Genomic DNA, 22,079 nt, shown 5'->3' with positions numbered 1-22,079 from the left:
GCGAGAGAGGCATTAGAATAGGCCTCTAATGCCGGCACATTTTCTCCCCTTATTTTCATTAGGCTCTGATGACTGCAGAATTGATGCGGCCTGCAAGTTATCAAGAGCCACTAATTTCACATTAAAGACCATTGACTGCGGTGGCTTGCTTGATTCGATTTTTGTGTGTGTGACAAATGACAATTATCACAATCATGATTGGAGCCCAAATCGTTTTTAATGCTTTTTGGATGATTAACTTGTGTTTTTGCAGAAATGTGACAGTGATATATAGTATAGCCTATATATAGATATATATATAGAGATAGATAGATAGATAGATAGATAGATAGATAGATAGATAGATAGATAGATAGATAGATAGATAGATCTACAAAATATTAAACCAAATTCAAACAAGTAAATTCATGTATATAGGCCTATGGAAAGTAGTTGAACCATCTTTCCATGATGTGGCAAATCAAGGCTTTGAAATATTGTTTTCTTTTGTACAGATAGACCAGCATTATTATTATTATTATTATTATTATTATTATTATTATTATTATTATTATTATTATTATTATTATTATTATTATTATTATTATCAGCATCATCATTAGGCTATTACTGTTGTTGTTGTTGTCGTCATCATAATCATCACATGTAATTATTATTTTGAGTGATTCATCTTCTAAATTAACGACGGTCTTTGGGACAGCTCTCCACCATGAATCTGCTCTCCTCTCCACGCTGAATACTCTCGCGAGATGCCAGCCTGTCACATGATCGCGCAGAGAGAAAGCCAGGAAGTGATGGGTTGTTGTTTAGAGTAAAAGAAAAGCAGCGGAGTAAACGCTGAGTAAACACCTTCATTTTCAAGCATGTCTCTCGGTAAAATCAGCGTATTGTTGACTGTGTTGTTGGTGATAAACATTTCCGCGGAGAAACTGAACCAGGTCCCGGCTGGTGTGGTCGAGTCGCCCGTATTCAAGCCTGCTGCTGCGGACTCCTACTTCTCCCTTAACTTGGCGTCTGCGTTTCCAGAGGACCTGGAGGTCCCCGAGTACTGTGTCGATCTGCTGCACATCTTTGGACAGCGCTATGTCGCCTATGTGAACTGTCTGGTGCCCGCTGCGAGACCTGTCAAAGTGTGCCAGAGCTGCTTCGCCAGTTATGGCAGCCTAATGGAAATCTATAAGAACATCTCATCAGACCAGGTAAACGTCATTTTCTGTGTTTTGGTTTGCTTTTGCAATGTTTTGTGTACTGCGTGCGGTAGCGAAAGAACGTACAGTAGGTTTAAAAAAAGCACATACAGTTCATATCTTGCCTTCCATAATCTTTGGTTGTTCACGCGCCCTCGCCCCATGCGTCACGAGTCTTGTGATGTGACTTCTTCTTTGGGGTTTGTTTACGGCCGTTGACATCTTGTGACCTGACTGTCTGACGATGCCAATTTGAGGAAATGATGGATCACACCAGTCGTTCTCAATGTGGGCTCCGGGGACCACCAGGGTCCTTGAGGTGGTGTCATGGGGTCCCCACTCCCCAGCAAATTGATTAATTGTTAAACTAAAACAGTATTTATTTGCAGGAAGTTGACACAATTGTAGAATATGACTGTTCTAATCATAGTTTCTCTCTCTATTATCAACACAGTGGTTCTCAAACTTTTTCACATCATGGACCCCTAAACTGACACAAATTAGACCACAGACCACTATTTGATAAGATTTTGTCCCGGGGTCCGAAAATCGGATAAGATTTGAGCTTTTAGATGTTTTTAGAAAGTGTATGAAACCCATGACCAATAGTCATACATCCTGTCATTGTGTGGATGGAATTATAGTGGAAATAGATGATACACCTTTTTGCTTAGAACAACTTCAAGGACCCCTGTCGGTCCCCGGACCCCACTTTGAGAACCACTGATCTACAAGATGTGTCTGCATGGCAACTTAATGGATGCATTGAAGGCCATCTTTGTGTGTCTTCAGATGGGTCCTGGTAATCAAAGCTGCAAGGACAGCCTTCTGCGCAGTGATCGGCTGATGCTGGTTTACCTGCTGTACAGCAACCTGGAGGAAATATGGACCACATCAGGCTGCATGTGTAAGTGTCCTGACTGCAGCGATTTAAAGCACTCAATAGCCATTTGAAGAAGTCTGTGTAATTAGGGAGTTGTATGGGATTCTTTAAGTTTTTACACACACACACACACACACACACGCGCCACCAAAGATGTCTGAGCTCAATCAGAAGCGGGGTTCAGTGTTTTGCTTGAGGATGTTGCAGAGATCAAATCTGTGGCTTTCGGGTTATGGGATAATTAATTTCACCAGCCATCAGGCTACCCTGTGACTTTTAGCTATATCAATCTGTGATATTATATCTGCAGATTGCATGAAATTGGCATATCACCAAATTATTCTTTGCAACCCCAAATTGTGATGATTCAAGAGCATGAGTCATTCAGATCAAAGTTAATTGGATTCCTTCCCGCATCCCATTCTCTGACATTCAGCAAAACGCTGGTTCTGATGTAATGATCCACTGGTTCTGATGTAACGATCCATTGTGCTGGTAATTTGCCCAGGGAGAAACATGGCTTGTTGGATCTTAAAGCCCAGACACACCAAACCCGTGTCAAAGAACTAGTGGCAACGAAGGCCGACTGTTGTGCCGCGCATCACCGCACGTTGCCTGTGTCTGTCGAGGCAAAAACGTTGAACACACCACAAAGACTACAGCCGACGGTCAACTAGCATGTACGTTCTGCGCTTGCGTGAGCCGTGGGACTTTGGATATACAAACTATTATTATGATGCATACATGATACAAAGCAGTAATAGCTCCTTCTAATGGAGAATATGTGTGATAAAAAGTTGCTAATGGCACTGGCATTGTCAGTAGAAAGCGCTCAAGGAGCTTTCCCAAAGACCATGTTGCTGTGAAACTATTTGTGTATTGGAATGATCGGATGAGATGTAGGTGAAAATGAGAAGAACCTTTTGTCCGTGCCCTTTCTCGAGCACCGATTCGCTTAAGCTGACCACCAGCCAATCGGAGTGATTTATCTCACTAACGTCCCGAAGCTGAATGGTGTGGGACACGCCACAAAAGCGAGGGCCACAGATGCTCACCATCGATGACGACCGTCGGCTCGGTGTGTCAGGGGCTTCGAAAGGTGGGGGTGGGTGAAAACAAGACTGTCTATTGGGGTCAGCAAAGTGACACTTTCAGAAGTGAAATATTATCAGTGCACTATCCAAGTAATTTCACTCAGAGTAAATGAATAAATCGGCCAAACTGACTAATTGCTTTGATTTCCTGTTGTGAAGACTGTGTTGCCAAAGATTTCCAGAGCCTGACCAATGACACGCTGTACTTCATGTCCACTCTCAACCAGTCTCTCACCTGCTTTGAGAAGTATAAGCAGGTAGGTCATATAATTGTGTGATCTATCAATCTCACATATATCTACAGTATGTTCTGAAGTTAACTGAGTTTTGCTGTTTTTCGTTACCATTTTTTTGAACAGGGAAACCACTCAGAGCTGTGCAAGGAGTGTAAAAACACATATAGAAGCCTGAACGAGCTGTACGGCCGCATGGAGAAGAATAGCACTCTGTGTATTGACACAGAGGATGCGGTATGTATCAGTAGCAGATAATTACTAAGCCTATCACAAGATGAGCTCTTGAGAGAGAAGAGTGAATGTGAACAATAAGTACCACTGTGCCAGAAAGATGAAATAATGGATGTTAATCTTATATGCACGTCTCAAGGCTGTGATCAGAAAGACAACAAACAGGAAAATGGCAGGGGAAACGTGATCAAACATTAGAAATGATTGTGAGCTGTGCATTAGCGCCTCCTCTGGTCGGTCAGGGCGCCTGGTCGGGGTGGAAGGGAACTGGTGGGAATAGTGTGATCCTCCCACGTGCTACGTCCTACCGGTGAAGCTCCCCCTGTCAGGTGAAAAGAAGCAGCTGGCAACTGCGCATGTGTCGGAGGAAGCATGGTGCTAGTCTCGGCTCTCCCCAGATCGGCAGAGGGTGGAGCAGCGACCGGGGCAGCCAATAGGGCAGCATGGGGATAAATTGGCCAAGTATAATTGGGGAGAAAATGGGGGGGAAATCTGAAAAAAAAAAAAAAGATTCTGAGCTGTTTATTGAAAAAATTTAACGAAACTGATCAATTCCATCCCTGAATCCTCTCTCTCAGCCTTGTCAATAAGACTTACAAGATCCGAAAGCCGGGAAATCGTAGAACCACGGATATAACGAACATTTGAGTAGCAGAAACCGAAGAGGGTAGACTCAATCGTGACATTGTCCCTCCATTGCGGTCGTCTTAAGCTGACGTTTTTGTTGGGTTTGGCACCTTGCCTTGTTTCAGATGAATGGGACCCGCAGACTGTGGAGTAAGAATTTCAAATGTTCCTTCCCCCGAGAGGAGACGGTTCCTGTCATCGCCGTGTCCAGCTTCATGCTCTTTCTGCCCATCATCTTCTACTTGAGCAGCTTCCTTCACTCGGAACAAAAGAAACGCAAGCTCATACACCGTGAGTAACCAGCTTAATTCTCCCATTGTCGCGCCGAGAGATTTTTTGACAGGTTTTTTTTAGGGTTCGTGGGTCTTTGGGTGGAGGGGGCTCGGCCGACTGTGATATCGGGGGTTTGGCTGGGATTGGGCAGGGGGTCCTAGGTTAGTCTGAAGCAAAGTGGGTCTGCGTCCTGCGAACCTCTGGACAAGCCGAGGTTGAGGGATTTGATTTGGGTGGTGGGCGAGCGTTGTCTCGAAGGGTCAAGGAGGCCCGGGGGGGTTGTGAGAAGGACAGGGAGGATTTTAGGACAGGGGGAGGGGATTGGTTGCTAAGTCTAGAACTAATGCTTTACCATGATGGTCAAGGCCATGTTGCTTTGATTTGCCTTTGGTCCTGCAGACAACGTGCACAACTAAAACTCAATGTGGAGCTATGATGAATCCCAGCTAAAATTGAAAAGGTTTCTTATAAGGTATTGATATTTTACGTAGAACGTTTTGATTATTTCAGTATGCTTAACCTTTTGTAACTATCAACTTCCATCATCACTTGCCCCCAAGAGTGTGTATTCACCATGAACATCTGGGCTTTTTCTCTGACTCTAAATGAAAACTAAAAATCAAATAATATGCAAATTCCAGTACACAAAAGGGAAATGTTACTTTTGTGTTTTCTTTTCGGTTTGTGTTTTTCTACTTTCAGTCATTTCTGCAGATGAGATGTATACTTAGTATTAGAGATGGGACGATAGTTATGCTTATATATCACAGTACAATTTGATACGTGATATGGAGTTCATGAATCGATACAACCACGATACGATGTAATAAATCAAAGTTCAATGACAACAAGTCTGACTGTGCAGAATTAGGTTCATTTCTGGGCCACAATTGTCATTGACATTGTCTTGCTAGAATCTAAATGTAACTGAGTGAATCAGCTCCGATTCCTTGTGAGTCCCGTCAGATAGCGAGTAAGTTGGTTAAACTCACTCCCCCAGTATAAAGGCACGTTTATCAGCTCCACCAAGGGAGCTAGCTCTCTTGGCGCAGTGGTTAGCGTGTCCGTCCCGCAAGCCGAAGGTTGGCAGTTCAAATCCACCCCTGGGCAACCCATGGGTTGCTGCAATTACCATCAAAACACAATGCCATTACATAAACATAAATTTACAAATGTCATTACAAAGTACAAATAAATCAATTTACAAATGTCATTACAAAGTACAAATAATATAATTTAGACGGAGAGTTTATCTTAGTGATTACTACAGCAGAATAAAATGGAGATAAGCGGGATTCTCTTTTCTGCCTCGCAATACATATTGTCACACTTTTGTATTCAAATTTGATGTATACCTTCCCATGTGCCACGTCCTGCCGGTGAAGCTCCCACCGCCAGGTGAAAAGAAGCGGCTGGCAACTGCACATGTATCGGAGGAAGCATGTGTGTGTCTACGGCCCAGCTCGGCAGAGGGGGTAGCGACCGGGGCAGCAGGGGGAATTGGCCAAGTACAATTGGGGAGAAAATGGGGGGGGGGGGGGGGGGATAAGAAAAAATATATGTATAGTCCCATCCCTACTTAGTATCTAACGATGATAATAATAATAATAATGTTAATTCTCTCTCTACAGCCAAGCGAGCCAAGTCCAACACCAGTCTGTTCAACATTCAGGACAAGTACAGCTGAGTGGGGAGACGGGCGAAGACTGAAACGGAAGGGGACACATGTGGGCCATGTTCCCCTCCCTCTGTTAAAGCTATACTGGAGGAAAAGCTGACTTCTCACCCTGCTCTGCCTGCAGTTCCACCAACGCCCAGGGATACCCAGACTCAACAGGAGCATTCTTTATCGGCTGTGACACCAGTCAGACATTCAGAGGACCTCAACATCTAAACTGCTAAAATAATTCTTTCACTGAAGCTGAAATGTACTGGAAGAACTGCCATGCACACAAAATTGAATTTGGGCACTGTTAAAATGTGCTTTCTTACACACAAAACCCCGTTTTCACATTAGTAAAGTGGTGTCTGTGCACTTTAGTAAGTAAAAGAATACAGTAACAGGCCTAGCACAGAAAGTCAGTGAAATTTGGTTTGGGTTTGGGTCTGCCATAATTAAAGAATGCTTCGTTTCATGGGGAAGATTTATACAATTATAAACCCCTCGATGTCTATGAAGTGGGCCCTGTGTTGGAATGAAAACAAACCGTAATAACTCCATTTATAACTTCTAATCTAGCTTGGGTATCTGCCTTGCTGCACCATTACATGTATGTTGTGTTAGTCATCATCAGACTAATTCTGGATCTCCTCCCTTTGACTGTTTCTCCTGGTTAACACACTTGATGTGATTCAGCGCATCCTGCAGTCTGTCAACATATCACTAGACAGAGTGAGTGTCGTGTGTGTGTGTGTGTGTGTGTGCGCGCGCGTGCGTGTGCGTGCGTGTGTGTGTGTGTGTGTGCACGCATGCTATTCATCTACCTGGGTGGAGAAATGGGTTTTCTAATGTGTCCAGAAGAGAGCTGCAAGCAGGGCGTACTTGATGTCCATTAGTGGTGACATGTATCTGCTGTAAGAAGGGGGGTGCACATCAGGAGGGGGGAGTGAATAAAAGAAATGGCACATATAATTTAAGAGCACTCCAGAGTACACCGTGACACTGGCAATGTTACCTGTTTTCCAGTCAGTTATGTTTTTGTGCAATAATGCTTTTAATGTATTTCCCTCCTTTTCCCCACTGATGTTTAACTTCATTTGTTAAGGCTTTCAGACCTCTCATTACATTAATTTTGTGTGATTTAAAGTGAAGAGATTGCATTGTTGAATTGAAGAATTTAGTTTTTTTCTAAGCAGTTTTGCTGTTGAGTGAATTACAGAAATCTTCATTTTGAACTGATATAGCCTACCCAAATAAATGTTTTTATGTCAGAAATCTGAAATTGGCAGATGGCCTATTTTAAACAACACCAAAGGCAATTAAAATCTCTGGTTCAATTGACAAGACTTTATAAAACGGTCACTGCAATTACAATACACCCGGAGAGCCCATTCCGTGTTGTGGTTAAAGACGCCGGCCGGCTCCTCACACAGGCAGGTCCTTGTTTTCAGGTTAGGTGGCCCCTTGTCATTCTCGCAACGCGTGTGATGGGGGGGGGGGCTTTTCCTCCGTCATTAGCAGCTAATCTAAATGTGGGATAAAGATACTTGGCCGAATAATCGCAGCAACACATCCGTTAAACTCCCTTGGCTTTTTGGTCTTACGGAGCGCAGCCACCTCTGGCCATCAGCAGGTCTAATAGCATTAGCGCGAGTCATATGATCCCGCCGCGGCCCGGCCAGGTCAGCACAGCACAGCGCGCGCTGAACCAGCGGCTTTTCTTCAGCCTGCGAGAGAGAGTGTGTTGAGAGGCTCGTGCGCGGCCCGCGGCTCAAGAATGACAGCTTTGAATCCGTTAAGCCTGCTGGCTTTTCTGAGGCACACCGGGTCCTTAAGTCCAACTCTTAATTCTCACGTTTTACCCACATGGGTCATAAAAGTGACTTTGGACCGTTATACTTGGCTAATGAAGAAATGCTCTTGGGAATGGAACGTTTGTTTGTAGGCCTAACCCTGCCTGGTGCAGTCCTCTCTAGGGGATAGGCCTACAATTAACCTGCACCTGTCACACACATGTCTTTTGTTCAGTTTTCCCTAGATGATTCCTGAGGACGCATGCTCTTTTTTTATCCAATGCACTGCTTCACACACACACACACACACACACACACACACACACACACACACACACACACACACACACACACACACACACACACACACACAGCCTATATACCATGGCTACAACATCTTCACACTTAGCCCACTGAAGGTCTATTGGAGCAGTCAGGCCTTGCTCAATTGCATCGCAGGCAGAATCTACATCTTTGGCCTGATGCTCGCTACAGTATACCTTTCACATAGGCTATAGGCTGTTTCAGCTCAAAGGCATGCAAATAATATACTGTAGGTTTAGAAACTATAAAGTCTTTGTTTTTATTCTCACTGTGATTGAGTGAGAAGACAGATGTTTTTTTTGCTTGCTGCAAAACACATTTTCCATCTAAGGATTCATATGCAATCAATATTAAATACTGATTACACCTTAAGTGAATGAGTTAAATGAACTGCAAATAAGTCATGATGCTTGATTTAATTGTATCCTGGGGGCTACATTACAAAGTAATGTATATAAGTACAGTGTATAATATAAAAGTCATGTATACGTACAGTGTATGCTTTGTTGCAGTCAAGTTGTGGTAAATGGGAATGACATGTTCAGCTGATTGAACTGATTGCAGGGCAACAACAATGCAATGCAACCGCAAACATGGCCTAATGCTGTGTATGATTACTGCACACATAATCCCCTCACAAAGAGCTTTAATAGGAATTGACTGTGAGAATAATTCGACAGTAAGTGACAGTTTATGGCAATTAATATGATTCTGTAATTCTTGTGTTTGTAAACGCAATGAACTCTGTTATTGTAAGCACAAAATCACATATTGTTCCATGTGTGGCGTACTGTGTGTGACTGTGTGTGTATGTTTTGCATATCGATGAGTGTGCCTGACAGTCGCACTCATCACACACAGTCACCGAGTTACTGTGTTACTGTGTAATAATAATACAAAAATACTTGTGCTATTTGAAAAACCATGCCTATGTATCTGTAAGTTCTGCTACTACAAATACTAGAAACACTTGAAAAGTGTTATTCCAAAATGAGATATCCACAATTTGAAAGAAGCTGGCACCTCCTTTTATATGAAATGATTGCTGGAATGAAAGTGAAGTAAATGACAGGTTACTGTTAAAGTTTGGAGTCATGTGAGGACATAAGCTGTGTTTTTGATCAAATCATCTGGGTGTGTGAAGCATCCCCCCCCCCCAACGTTGAAAAAACATCACCACGGAGTTAAAGCATTTATTGATATATTTGTGCAAAGCAAAAACGGTGACATTTTGATGAAATACACACTGTATATAGAGAATGGCCCAACCATGCATTCACTGGCTTTCGTAATGTGTTAAGTTGTAAGCTGACCCCTGGAACCTTTAAATCTGAGGAGGGAACAACAGAGCTATGAGGTCAGGATTATAAGTGGCTACATGATAGCAGAAGCCTTTCCTCGGACCCTGCCTGTATAGCTCGCTGTAAACAGTCAATAGCTATATTGTCCAGCACCGTTGATCAAATATCCAGTCAATATCAGTAGGATTGTATTACCAAACAGATTTATCTTTGCACACGTTACCTTGAGGCAAGGGCAGTACATGTCATGCTTCATAGAGGAGCACAGGGGGTGCTCTTCATGTTCTTTCTGAATCTGGCCTTCCTCTTTTTCCCACTCTTGCTCAATGGCTGTTTTTGCTGTTCTTTTGACAAGGACATGGTCTACTCACAGGCTAAATGCCTCTGAATTCCCTCCCCTCCTCTGCAGGCTTGGGCGTTCTCGTGCAGGGCATCCCGTGTCACCAAGCAGCCAATGCCTCCTTCCCTTTGCCAATATTAAGAAACGGTTAGTTGGGACTGAAGTCGTTACGCAACTCCGCCCCTAAGCTGTCAGTTAGTTCACTGGCTAAAGATAATCTATACCTCTCAACCCCCTCACCAATGAATATGATGCTTTGTTGAACAGGGAGTAAACATATGCCCCGGGGGTAAGAATTAACACACTCACATCACACACACACACACACACACACACACACACACACACAACACACACACACACACACACACACACACACGCATGGAGCATAATGCAGTGGGGGAGTGAAAGGGGCTTGTTATACACCTGCGAGAGGGGTCAAAGTCTGTCAATCCCTAGTTTATGGTATTATGATAGATTACAGAATCACTCTCTAATGGCAGTCATTCAGTTTGTAATCTCAGCAGTTTGATGCAAAAGCACTCAGCGTTCCAGCTATAAGGGTGTGCTGAAAAGAAGGCCTTCCTTCTCCTCATCCCTCTCTCATTCTTCCCCCTCTCTCACAAAGGTCTTATGACAAGTCAGCTGTTGGTGACATCACAGATGCTGGATCGTATGTCAGAAACCGTGGCCGACTGACTTGTCCCTTGTGGCTCAGTGGCGAGGAGAGGAGGCAGGGGGCCACTTGAGGCCAGAGCAGCGGGCCAGGGGCCCCGGGGGGGGCGAGGGCCAGTGTGTGTGTGCTGCCAAGGCCCGGGATGGTGGGGGGCACTCTTCAGGGCAGGAACATCTGACCCATGTGTGTGTGGGCAGCCGTGAGAGTGCCCATCTTGCCATCAGCTTGAAAAGACATTTGGCCTGTGTGTGTGTGTGTGTGTGTGTGTGTGTGTGTGTGTGTGTGTGTGTGCGCGTGCGTGCGCGTGTGCGTGTATGAGAAAGAGAAAGAGAAAGATGTGAGTAATGATTGTGTGCATGTGAGTAATAGATATCTGTCGTGGAACAAGAGAGCCATGTTTGCTGAATCTCCATATTTTTTAAACATGTTCCTTTAAAAAAAAAATGAAATGTTACAAGGCTGTCAATTTGTGGAACTTGAGGACTTTGATGATGATCATGAGACAGTAGCGCCACCTACAGCCAGTTGCTGAATATGACATTAAATTAAAGGTGCAGATGAGCAGCCTGTCAGCTGGTTATTTTATTATTGAATATACTGTAATGAGCCCTTACTGCAAGGTACACAGAGGAAACTAACACTTTTTAATTATATGGTTTATTTATATATTAGAAACCCCAGAAATGATGGGGAATGATGAATAGATTGTATTTGAAGGTGTAGTTTGATGTTTAATTTGTTGTAATTGACAGCTAAGAAATACCCTCACTTGTAAAAGAAGTGTCTCATTAGGCCAAACCAATGAAAGGCATTGTAAAGTCCAAATATTGCACGACCATTCCAGAAAATATACCAATTTGTAGATTCAGAACTGACATTATGCCAATGATGTGTAGGTTGTACAACTAGGGCGTACTCTGCCATAATAATAACCGTTAACTGGTCATGTTTTGAAGCTTGCTACAGCCATTAGATGGCAGCACCACACCATCTACAATGTGTTCTCCGTGTCTCCTCACTGTAAGCCTTGTATTAAAACATTATGTTCTTGGAATAGTCTATCCCACACAAGGTTGTACACCTGTGTCAAGGTAATGTCCATGCTGTGATTGTCTTAATGTTAATCTGCCCCAGCTGACATGTATTTTGTAATAAAGGGGACAAAGCAGTGTTTACTCTCATATTTGAAGCCTGCAGGATCAGGTCAACCTTGCAACGACTGTTTGAATGTTGTTGTTGTTGTTGTTGTTGTTGTTGTTGTTGTTGTTGTTGTTGTTGTTGTTGTTTTATTTGAAAATAATTTACACCTTTGCATTTACATTCTAGAAATTGAGAATGAGCAACAATCTGTTTGCCAAGAGACGATGAATGTCTACACAAAAATAGACTATTTTACAAACAACCAATAGGTAATGGTAATAATGACAATAATGGTGCAAGGTTCATAACGGCGACAATTGCATTGCCATGTCCCCAGATTGCTCATGTTAATAGAGAAGTGCTAATTTTGCATTCATGAACCCTATAGGGCTCATGAAACCCATTCATTCTCAGATGAACACACCCTGATGAAGAGGGGAGTGGGAGTGGACTCAATCTCAGTATTGCTATCCATATACACTTTGGATTGAGGCTCCTGTGCATAATAATAATAATAATAATAATAATAATAATAATAATAATAATAATAATCTGCCATTCAAATAGGCTACAATCTGTTTGTACTAGTTAATTTGTTTCCACAAAAACCTGTTGCATGTCTGATTCTTCCTGCAACTGTAGCGCAAAAAGCTGCCTGCTGACATCTAAAATAAAACGAAAGTCACCAAAAACTACTTTTAGTTCATAGCCTCCCTCTCTCTTGAAGCTCTTGAATGCGCGACATTAATTTTACTGACAACATTGGAACTTGAAGGCAGCACTCATTACTATCTGTGGATCTGTAGCCATAGCAACGGCTCCCAAAACAAAACATAATAGCCTACAGCTCAGTGCTGCGTTACAGAGTAGCCTAGTTACTTTTTTTTTTTTTTAACTATCTTGTCTTCTGCAAATACCAACTTTAATTTACAGTCACTCACTATGAGTGAAGGCGGTGTGGATCAAGGAGAAGCACCCTCTGTGGAGTCTGAACACCCAGAGGACAGTATTGCTGCTCGTCGCCTCCGTATTGCTGCACGAAATGAAGCCAAGAAAAGGTAACGGCTAGCTTGCGCGGTTTATCATTTTGTTCAGAATTAGACACACCCACCATCCACACGTTTCTTTGTTTGTTATTTGTTATTTTAATATTTCTTTCGTTAAAAGTGCTCTTTGTGGGATATACCAATTTTAGCCAGCAGGTGGCGTGGAAATCATTCATGCCGTGCTGTAAGCCTTGCATAAAAGCTAGGCTATAAAAGCAAGCTGCATCAAAGAAAGCGTCGAGAGCACCCCTGCTTGTCATAACATTATCTCATGTGTTTTGCAGGTGAGAAAGTAGCTTATATCATGTTGCCAAGTAGCCTACTAGTGATAACCTTTCTGATCGAGCTTTTGTTTCTTTGAGCTGTTATGTACGATGATGCTTGGTTGGTCATATTTTGTGATGATTGTTTTTATTTAACGTGATTGTTTTTCTTATTCTGTCAGAATATATGTGCAGAGGGATCATAATTGAAATAGTGAAACTGATTAATTTACATGGAAAGTAATTTCTTGGTTTATCATACTGATACCCTTTGGAGCACACAACAACCACTGGCCATTAGGCTTCGCTCACATTTGGCATGCAGTCATCTCCTCTCTCTCCCCAGAGGGCTTTCCCTGGTCCGCTCAGGTGTGCTGGTGTGCGCCAGTAGCTAACAAATGAAGCTGTCCATGGTGCTGAACCTGTGTTCACTCATTTTGGCCACTAATTAGCGTTTTATGTTGTTTTTTTTACATTCAGTAGGTCCTAATGACCTAATTAAAAAATACTGCCCTGTCACTCTGCCGGGTACCCGACCCGTGCCAAATAGCTCATGCTGTGTTTTTTTCCCATGCTTACCAGTAGTTTTAGTTTTATGTTATAACGTCGTCATGACTCCCCAGACAAGAGCGGGGAGAAGACTCCTGTGTGGAGGAGGTCAAGGAGGAGGCGAGGGAAAGCCAGCTTCAGCTCGAGCAAAGTGAAAGGGTTTGTTCACCACCCACACACTTGTCAGTCCATATACCATCCAAAATTAATCAATTCACTAATCATTTGCTGTTTGCATATTGACTGTAACTTTCTCTGCTGTTATTTTATCCAGGCATTAACTTGTTTTTTATCTGTAATGTTTAAAACTTAATCTGTACTTATAGGCCTACTATAAGATGAGTAAAGTACAGTATTTAATACTCCAGCTTTTACTTGAGTAAGCTTTATTTTTATACACAAGATGGGTGAGTAGAGTACATTGAAATCTGGTCTTTACAATAAAACCCCTTTCATATAGGCTACACGACTGTAATGATATCTTAAAATGAATGATGTGGTTGATAACGATATAATCTAATTTCCAATGACCACAACAAAAATGGGTAACAAGTAGCCTAATGTCAAGTACATGTCACTCAACGTTAAAAGGTTAAAGCAACTATTTTATTTGATTACTTGTGCTGACCTGAATACACTTTATTTTTCTCAGAGAATGATCAACCTGCAGAGTGATGGGATGGAGTTAATAACCAACATCCAGACTGCAGCTGATGCCAAAGAGGCCATGCGAAGAACAGAATGGGAGGAGTCCCAGAGAGTCAGGTAATTTCTAATTGCGAATGGTCCCTCTCTAAAGCACGATAAAAAAAAAATATATATATATATATAATATATATATAATATATATATATTATTTATTTATTCTGTAATTATACCCTCATCCTCTACTAGGGTGATCCCAAATAGTCGATGATTCAACAATTCATTCGAAGGAGCCTGATTTGACTGTCAATCTCACAGTCAAATAGTGTAAAATGTCATAATGAAATTAGGATCATTCCATTGCAGCTGTATGGGGGTGCTCGATGTCAGATTTTACAATTGCTCGACTGACAGAGTACAGCCGTATCCTCTACAACGTCTGTACCAATTTCTCTGCCCTCCTTCCCTGTTTCCCACCATCTCCATCTCCTCGGCGCAGAGTTGAGAGGCTGGAGAACGAGGCCAAGGCCGGCCTGGAGAAATTCGAGGTGATCACCAACGGCTGGACAGTGGCTGAACCGAAGCTGATTGCGCAGGAGGTGCAAGAGATACTGAACAGCCAGCAGCAGCTGTGTGCTCAGCTCCTAGAGGACAAGAGTAAACTCATCAGTGACCTGCAGCAGGTAACGTAACGCTGACCCATCCTCCTCCAGTGACCTGCAGCAGGTCACATAATGCTGAGCCATCCTCCTTCAAGTCCTCCTCCTGCAATAAAACATACCTATCCTTTAAGAAAATCTCCTTAGAAAGTGATATATACTCGAGTCATGGCTGATTTCAAACAATAATATGACTACCAGTACCGCTACAGTTTTTGATAATACAATTAATTTCAAATGATAACTTAATAATAAAAAGCCTAAAATATACTAAAATAAATATGCACCAAAGAATAAGAGGAAAGTCAAAACTTCTAAAAACCTATCTGTAACATTGTGTATAAAGGCAGTCAAAAGCCGTAAGCCTCAGAAGAAAAGAACGTATTCAAACACAAGGTCTACTGTTGTTTTTCATTGTCGTCTGCAGACCAGTATTTGTATGTTCTTTTGGACTGTCTCCCTGTCTGAACAGGAGCTGAAAATTCGAGACGACCGCTACGTGAAGGACTTGAAGAAGCAGGCGCAGGACGTGGACCTGATGATTGAGAGGATGGAGAGTCAGATCCAAACCCTGATGAAGGCCTACAGGGAGGAGCTGAGCCAGATTGAGGTAGGACCGGACCTGAGTCAAGAAGCAGGTTTAGGTCATTTTGCATTTTGTTTCAACCTGCCAGGAGAATGAGATGGGTTTGGTTTACTGCATCATGGATAGTTCGGATTGTGTCAAGTCTGTCAACAACAGAAGATTATACTTAATTTACTTAAAGACCCCCTAAAGTCATGCTTCAAGATGTGTATAAAATACTCTACTATGAATAATCATTTGTGTCTGATGGTCTTTCCCACAAAAAAGTTAAATTAGCTTTTTAAAATCCTTAAAATGACTTCCCCTCCTTCTCCCTCATTTAAAAATCCAAAGCAACCAATCAGGGTAATTGAGAACATAACTAGCCAATCACAGCATACAACACGGGCTTTCAACACATTCTCACTCACTAGTGATAAAGTGACGACAAGGGTTCCTGACCGATCTGCAGTATATGACGAGTTGGGAATGACAATGTGTTGGGGCTTTAACTGCTGAATACTGGACAGTGATTGGCTCCAAGATTCGTGATGTCACGAATCTTGCTTGTTAAAAACAGCCTTCAGTGAGCTCAGTGAAATTTCCACCTTCAGCAGACAATTGTAGAAACAGCCCTCTAGTGTCAAACTCTGCACAGACATCATTTTGAACAATGAAGCTCAAACATCCAACTGTAGGAACAAGAAGATAAACTGATTTTTGATTTTAAATAAATTCACAATGTGTTTGTCTTAACTTTCTGGTACTGTGGTTGTATTTTTAACAGGGTAATCTACCAATACCTCTGATCTTGAAAGGCTAGATTTGTCTTTGCTCTAGTCATGCTGTGTGAGGTTTTGCTCTTTTAGCTGACTGTTCCTCCTAATAGTTGTTAGACGTCTGTGTTGTTTGCAGAATGCTTATCAGCATGAACGTCAAGTCTTACTGACAGGAGACAGGACCAAATGGGAGCAGTACATGCAGGAGCGTCAGGACAAAGAGGTAACTGAAATAAGAAAGTGTTGCTCACCCAGCCACGCACGCACACGCACGCACGCACGCACGCACGCACGCACGCACGCACGCACGCACGCACGCACGCGCGCACGCACGCACGCACACACACACACACACACACACACACACACACACACACACACCACTTAGATTTAAGCTTTTTTTCCCCCATGTGTAGCAATCCACTCCTTGACTTGACATGAAAGAGTCTCATGTTACTGTAATCTCTGTCCCCAGATGGAGAACCTGACAAAGAGGATGGAGAGGGTGGAGGAGTACGAGGCCATTCTCCACAAGCTGTGGGTGGATTGTGCTGAGGAGTACAACATCACCAAGTACAAACTGGACATGGAGTTTCAGGTTTGTACAAATATCTGACACAGACATGCCTGCTAGCATGTTTTGCAAAGAGATCAATAGGCGGGGATGTCAAATAAAATAATCCAGAGGACTAACAATTGAATGAATAGTTCACTCTAGAGCAATCTAGTAAGAGAGCGGCGCCAGCAGAGGTCCAAAATGCGTGACTCAATAGCCAATGAATAAACAGGAAGGGGGCTCACGCTACGTTTGAATTTGATTTTTTAAACGTCGGACCCTACAAGTTCTACATCACAAACGGTCCATTTTGCCGCAACTCGACAGCGCTGCTTAATCCAGAACCTTACTTCCGGGAACTATTGTGAGGTAAAAAAAAAAAGAAAATCCATTGGAGTGAATGGAGATGTCGCAACTCTTCTATATACACAGCTCTGGTTCACTCAAAAATTAAGATTCTGTCATCATAGCTCAACATCATGCCAAAGGAAACACAGGTTGCCAGCACAACTGTGTAGCAGCAATCAACTCAATAGGGACAAAAACTACCAAACAATCACGATGAATAGAAAGACCTATACACCATTATTTGTCGCAAATCAATCTTTTGGGCAAACTATTCCTTTTACAGAAGTAACGAACACCTTAGTAAGTTCTGTCTAGTCTTTTTGCAAACGTGCTTTTTTTTTGCTTTATAGTGTGGGGGGAAATTAGTGTGTGGTCATTATGCAATGCATTATACTTGGATTGTTATAAATGGTATTTAGAGGTAGAGGAGGCCTGCACTCATTTTGCACTCAAAACAGTCTGATTAATTAGGCAGGCGCTAGTGTGCATAGTCAATGCAGCACCAGCTGTCCTGTAGAAAAGTAATTTCCCCAGAGTTTGTTTGCTACATCATTTATTTGCTACTGCTAGAGTTACTGGATACTTCCTCTTATACACCCTCTACTGGATCAATACTGACACAGCAGTTCCAGTGAGCTCATCGAAGCTGTGATTGACCAAAAAGACTAGATTTATTTTAATATTTTTTCTCAAGTATCACTTGTAGTACCTCCACGTACCCCTCGGGGGAAGCGTACCCCAGTTTGGGAGCCACTGACTTCCAGTCCCATTTTCCTCTCTTAGATGCTGCAGCGATATCTACAGCAGATTAAGGCCACGCAACTGCTGAATGAGGAGAAACTGGACTACGATTGTAAACTGCTGACGAAGAGAGAAGAAGAGAGCATTATCATCAAGTCCCAGCAGAAGAGGAAGATCACCAAGTAACACACACACACACACACACACACACACACACACACACACACACACACACACACACACACACACACACACACACACACACACACACACACACACACACACACACACACACACACACACACAGCCTCCAAACAGACTCCATATTCAAGTCACACACTCTTTTCTAGTGATAGCCGTGTGTTCCAGACTGCAGGATTTGCTGAACAACCTGAAGATCAAGTGTGCCAACCACGAGAAGCAGTCCAGGGAGGAGGTCCAGAATCTGTCCGAGGACTACCAACGCACCATGCCACAATATAAGGACATGCAGCAGAAGATGAGGTCAGCAATCATCTTTCTCTCTCTCTCTCTCTCTCTCTCTCTCCCATACACATTTTGTAAAAACAGTGACCTTTTATGTTTGATTCCTTTACACCTTTCTCTCTTCCGTTGACACCCCTCTCTGTGTTCCGTCGATCCCTCCCCACAGACACTGTGTGGCCAGTGATGCTCTTCCATCTGACCCTCCCTCCCCACAGACACTGTGTGGCCAGTGATGCTCTTCCTTCTGTCCCTCCCTCCTCACACACACTGTGTGGCCAGTGATGCTCTTCCTTCTGTCCCTCCCTCCCCACAGACAGACACTGTGTTGACACCCCTCTCTGTCTTCCGTCCCTCACTCTCCACAGGCACGGTGCGGCCAGTGATGCTAAGAGGTTCGAGGAGGTGTGGCTGATGAACGAGGCGGAGGCCAAGCAGCTGGTGGAGAGGGTGCTGGACATCGACCGGCTGATCCACGAGCAGCAGCTGGGTGTAGCCTGGGAGCGGCCCAGTCCGGCCTTCATGGAGCTCCCTGGTCCCATCCAGCCTCAGAAACAGGCCCGGAGGACCGCCCTCCAGGCCGCTTCCCAGCTGATGCGAACCGGGCAGGCCGCCCAAGCCAGCCGGGGGATGAGCGATGCCTCCGTCGGACCTGAGTCGGAGACAGAGATGGGCACCGGGAGCGCGGCCACGGAGCTGCGCAGGGAGGGGACGGCGGTGCAGAGCCAGGTGGAGAGAGAGAAGAGCGCAGCAGAGGAGAAAGGGAAGGTGACGACGAAGACGCTGGACGTGCTGGAGCTGCTGTGTGATGAGGCGGTGAGTGTCAAATCATGCTAATTAAACTTTAAAAGGTCATTAAAGAGGTATGCATAAGATACAGAGGAAGCATTTGAATCTCAGGTCATTATACACTGATTTATTTGTCTCTACGCTGTCTCCTGCCGCCCAACACTCCCTTCCTCCCTCCCTCCCTCCCTCCCTCCCTCTCTCCCAGGCCTTCTTGATAGACAGTAAAGTCCTGAAGCTGCTGTCTCTCCTGAAGCTGCTGTCTCCCCTGGAGGATGAACAGTCTCTAATGAAGCTGGACTCTATCTTTTCTGTGAGTTCTTGTTGGGCCAGTTTTCCCTCTGTTTTCCACTTCTTCCAAAATCTTCGAATGCTCCAGAGACAGTCTGTACTTCAGCCCATTAAAATTTGGACAGAGGAAGTTGTCATCAGACCGGAAGGAAGTTGAATTGTATTTGACCAATCATGACACATGTTCACGAAAATAAATATATAAAAAATAAAGAAAATCTTTATTTTGATTCCATTTCCATTTCCAAATTTCCATTTCTGCTCAGCAGCTAGCTATGATTCAACTTTCTCCCCCCTCTACAGTCAGAGCTATTAAGTGACTGCACAGGGGACACGGACGTAAATGAGCCGATACCCGTCTTATTTTGACCGGATATTCTGCCTTCTTTTTGGACCAACTTTGAGAGCTGCTGAAGTACAGATGGCTAGGCGGGAGGCGGGAGCATTCCTAAATTGCGGGAGCCAACACGTCTGTCTCGAGAGACTATGAATCAGGGCATTGTCCTACAGTACATGGCAAATCCCAACCACATTGATCTTGTGCTCCAAGCACAATGCACAAGTATTTGCAAATGCTATTGAACCCAGGTCTTGTTGGTAGTGACTTCTGGTTGTGTATTCTTCAGGCTTTGGGCATTGAGACTGAAGATGATATGCACAAGTTGGCTGATTTCATCCTAAACTACACACACCAGCAAAGAGAGCAGGCGGAGGTGAGGAGGGAACATGAGGAGTCAAGAAGATTGATGGATGGATCATCAAAGCCATTTCCATCTAGATATCAACTTGTACAAACTATTCCCTTGAGCCTATGAGAAACAAGATGCTTGTCATTAGACTTTCCACAACTAAGTGTTTCCTCTACAATCAGGATGTTTTTGGCGAGTGGGGTGAATCCAGTGACATGGCAGAGGAAGGAGAGACCAGCACTGCTGCTAGCCTCCCCTCTGACCTCATCCATCCTAATGATGTCATGGCTGCTCTGAAAGCCTTCACTGTCCAGTGCAGGAGATCCAGGTGAGACCAGAGTAGACATCCTGAAATAACCACCCCGATATTTTTATCACAAACATTGTATTTCTCTCAGTGAAGTATATAATCTGTAATCACCATTTAGCAACGGTAAACATATTGTCCTCCACAAATGAAGCAGTCGGCAAACGCCCTCCCTCTCGTATATGCATATGTATTTTGTATAGCGTATGCAGTATATGTAGTATCAGTGTTATATGACTATTATGCCAAGTTAGATGTTCAGATCAAAAATGTAGAAATCCTCTGGTTAAACTGGTGCAAAATCATACATTGATGGTCGCTGGACACTTTGTAGAGCATGGGTAGCTGGATATGTGCACCAAATTTCATATCAATCAAGCTTCCAGTAGACATGATGATTGAGATGGTCCTTCTCCATGATCAGTTGATGCTAATGTGCTCATGGTGCTCTGTTAGGGAGAGCTCGGCCCCCCATCTGCCCAGTTTTCTGGATCTGGAGAGCCGGGATGACTCTGAGGACGCTGCCTACTGGGAGAGTATGGCCAACGCCATCCCCGACGCCAAACTCAAGCTCTGGGACGGTCTGCAGAATGGACTGGAGAAATACGAGTGAGTCATGCACGCACGCACGCGTGCGCACACGCACACACGCACGCGTGCGCACACGCACACACGCACACACACACACACACACACACACACACACACACACACACACACACACTTGCCTGTACTGTACTCAAAGGATTGACCCCCCCCCCCCGCCTCTGTATTCCCAGTGCTCTCCTGACAGAGAGATCTGAGCTCATCACTGAGACAGAGGCTCTGCAGCAACAGAACACAGAGCTACGCTTTCTGCTTCAACAGTCTCTCAACTCAAAGGTATGTGTTTTAGTTTTTCTGTTTTGTCCCACTGTTTTACACATATTCACTCAGCAGTGTTTGGCCACCATGGCAGTAATACAGGGCCAACATTTAGAACGACTGCTTTTATCATAATAGTTTCCAAATAATCCACGAGGCAAAATGGACAGAATGGATGGAACCAAAACCAAACAAAATGTTTTGTTCTACCGTAGTCATGACAACTCTCCTCTAACAACATCCACCCTGTGACTGTCTTCTCTGATAGGTCAGTGCAGAGCTGGAGATCCCGCCCACTCAAGCGATGCAGCTCGTTCCTAAGAGACTGGAATATTCAGAAGGACTGTAAAAGAGCTTTTGTATGTATTGCAAAAATTAAACCTCTGTCATGTCATTGCAGCATTTATTTGTACAGCTCTAAAAGTACAGGTAGATGGGTAGGTAACATCAATAACCAATGATCAAAGACATACAAAAGTTCCTGTTAGATACAAAACTGGACACAAAATAGTGCAGTCTGTGTCACGACTGCAGTATGGTGCTTCTCGTTCTAGCCAGCAGTGTTGAAGATCTTGTGGCTGAGCGCTGAGGGCAGGGAGAAGAAGAGCAGAGCCAGGAAGAGCAGGGCCAGCAGGGCGACCAGCAGCAGGGCACAGTGCAGCCTGTAGCGCCTCCAGGCCAGGAGACAGGCCGTCCTCAGCGGGCTCAGCAGCCACGCCATGCTGGGGTCTGGACGACTGCAC

At 43.9% G+C, this 22,079-nt stretch overlaps 2 protein-coding genes across 2 annotated transcripts; both read left to right on the top strand.

Annotated features, from left to right (window-relative positions):
* The first annotated feature begins 789 nt into the window (after nucleotides 1-789).
* Nucleotides 790-8,152, top strand: ostm1 (osteoclastogenesis associated transmembrane protein 1). Its single transcript, XM_083642502.1, has 6 exons — nucleotides 790-1,199; nucleotides 1,980-2,094; nucleotides 3,324-3,421; nucleotides 3,524-3,634; nucleotides 4,384-4,549; nucleotides 6,163-8,152. The coding sequence occupies exons 1-6, from the start codon at nucleotides 864-866 to the stop codon at nucleotides 6,216-6,218; spliced, it is 882 nt and encodes a 293-aa protein (XP_083498628.1). The 5' UTR covers nucleotides 790-863; the 3' UTR covers nucleotides 6,219-8,152.
* A 4,555-nt stretch (nucleotides 8,153-12,707) lies between these two features.
* Nucleotides 12,708-21,685, top strand: drc1 (dynein regulatory complex subunit 1 homolog (Chlamydomonas); the record flags this gene model as incomplete). Its single annotated transcript, XM_083643014.1, has 16 exons — nucleotides 12,708-12,823; nucleotides 13,698-13,782; nucleotides 14,276-14,388; nucleotides 14,768-14,951; nucleotides 15,400-15,537; nucleotides 16,408-16,494; nucleotides 16,747-16,869; nucleotides 17,959-18,098; nucleotides 18,286-18,420; nucleotides 18,768-19,215; nucleotides 19,394-19,498; nucleotides 20,103-20,189; nucleotides 20,348-20,493; nucleotides 20,929-21,081; nucleotides 21,252-21,354; nucleotides 21,605-21,685. 16 exons carry the CDS (start codon nucleotides 12,708-12,710, stop codon nucleotides 21,683-21,685), a joined length of 2,244 nt encoding a protein of 747 aa, XP_083499140.1.
* Nucleotides 21,686-22,079: the final 394 nt, after the last annotated feature.

Source organism: Poromitra crassiceps (assembly GCF_964638095.1).
Source record: "Poromitra crassiceps genome assembly, chromosome: 9".
NCBI lineage: Eukaryota > Metazoa > Chordata > Actinopteri > Beryciformes > Melamphaidae > Poromitra > Poromitra crassiceps.
The sequence above is the reverse complement of the archived record's forward strand: the minus strand, read 5'-3'. Positions and strand labels throughout refer to the sequence as shown.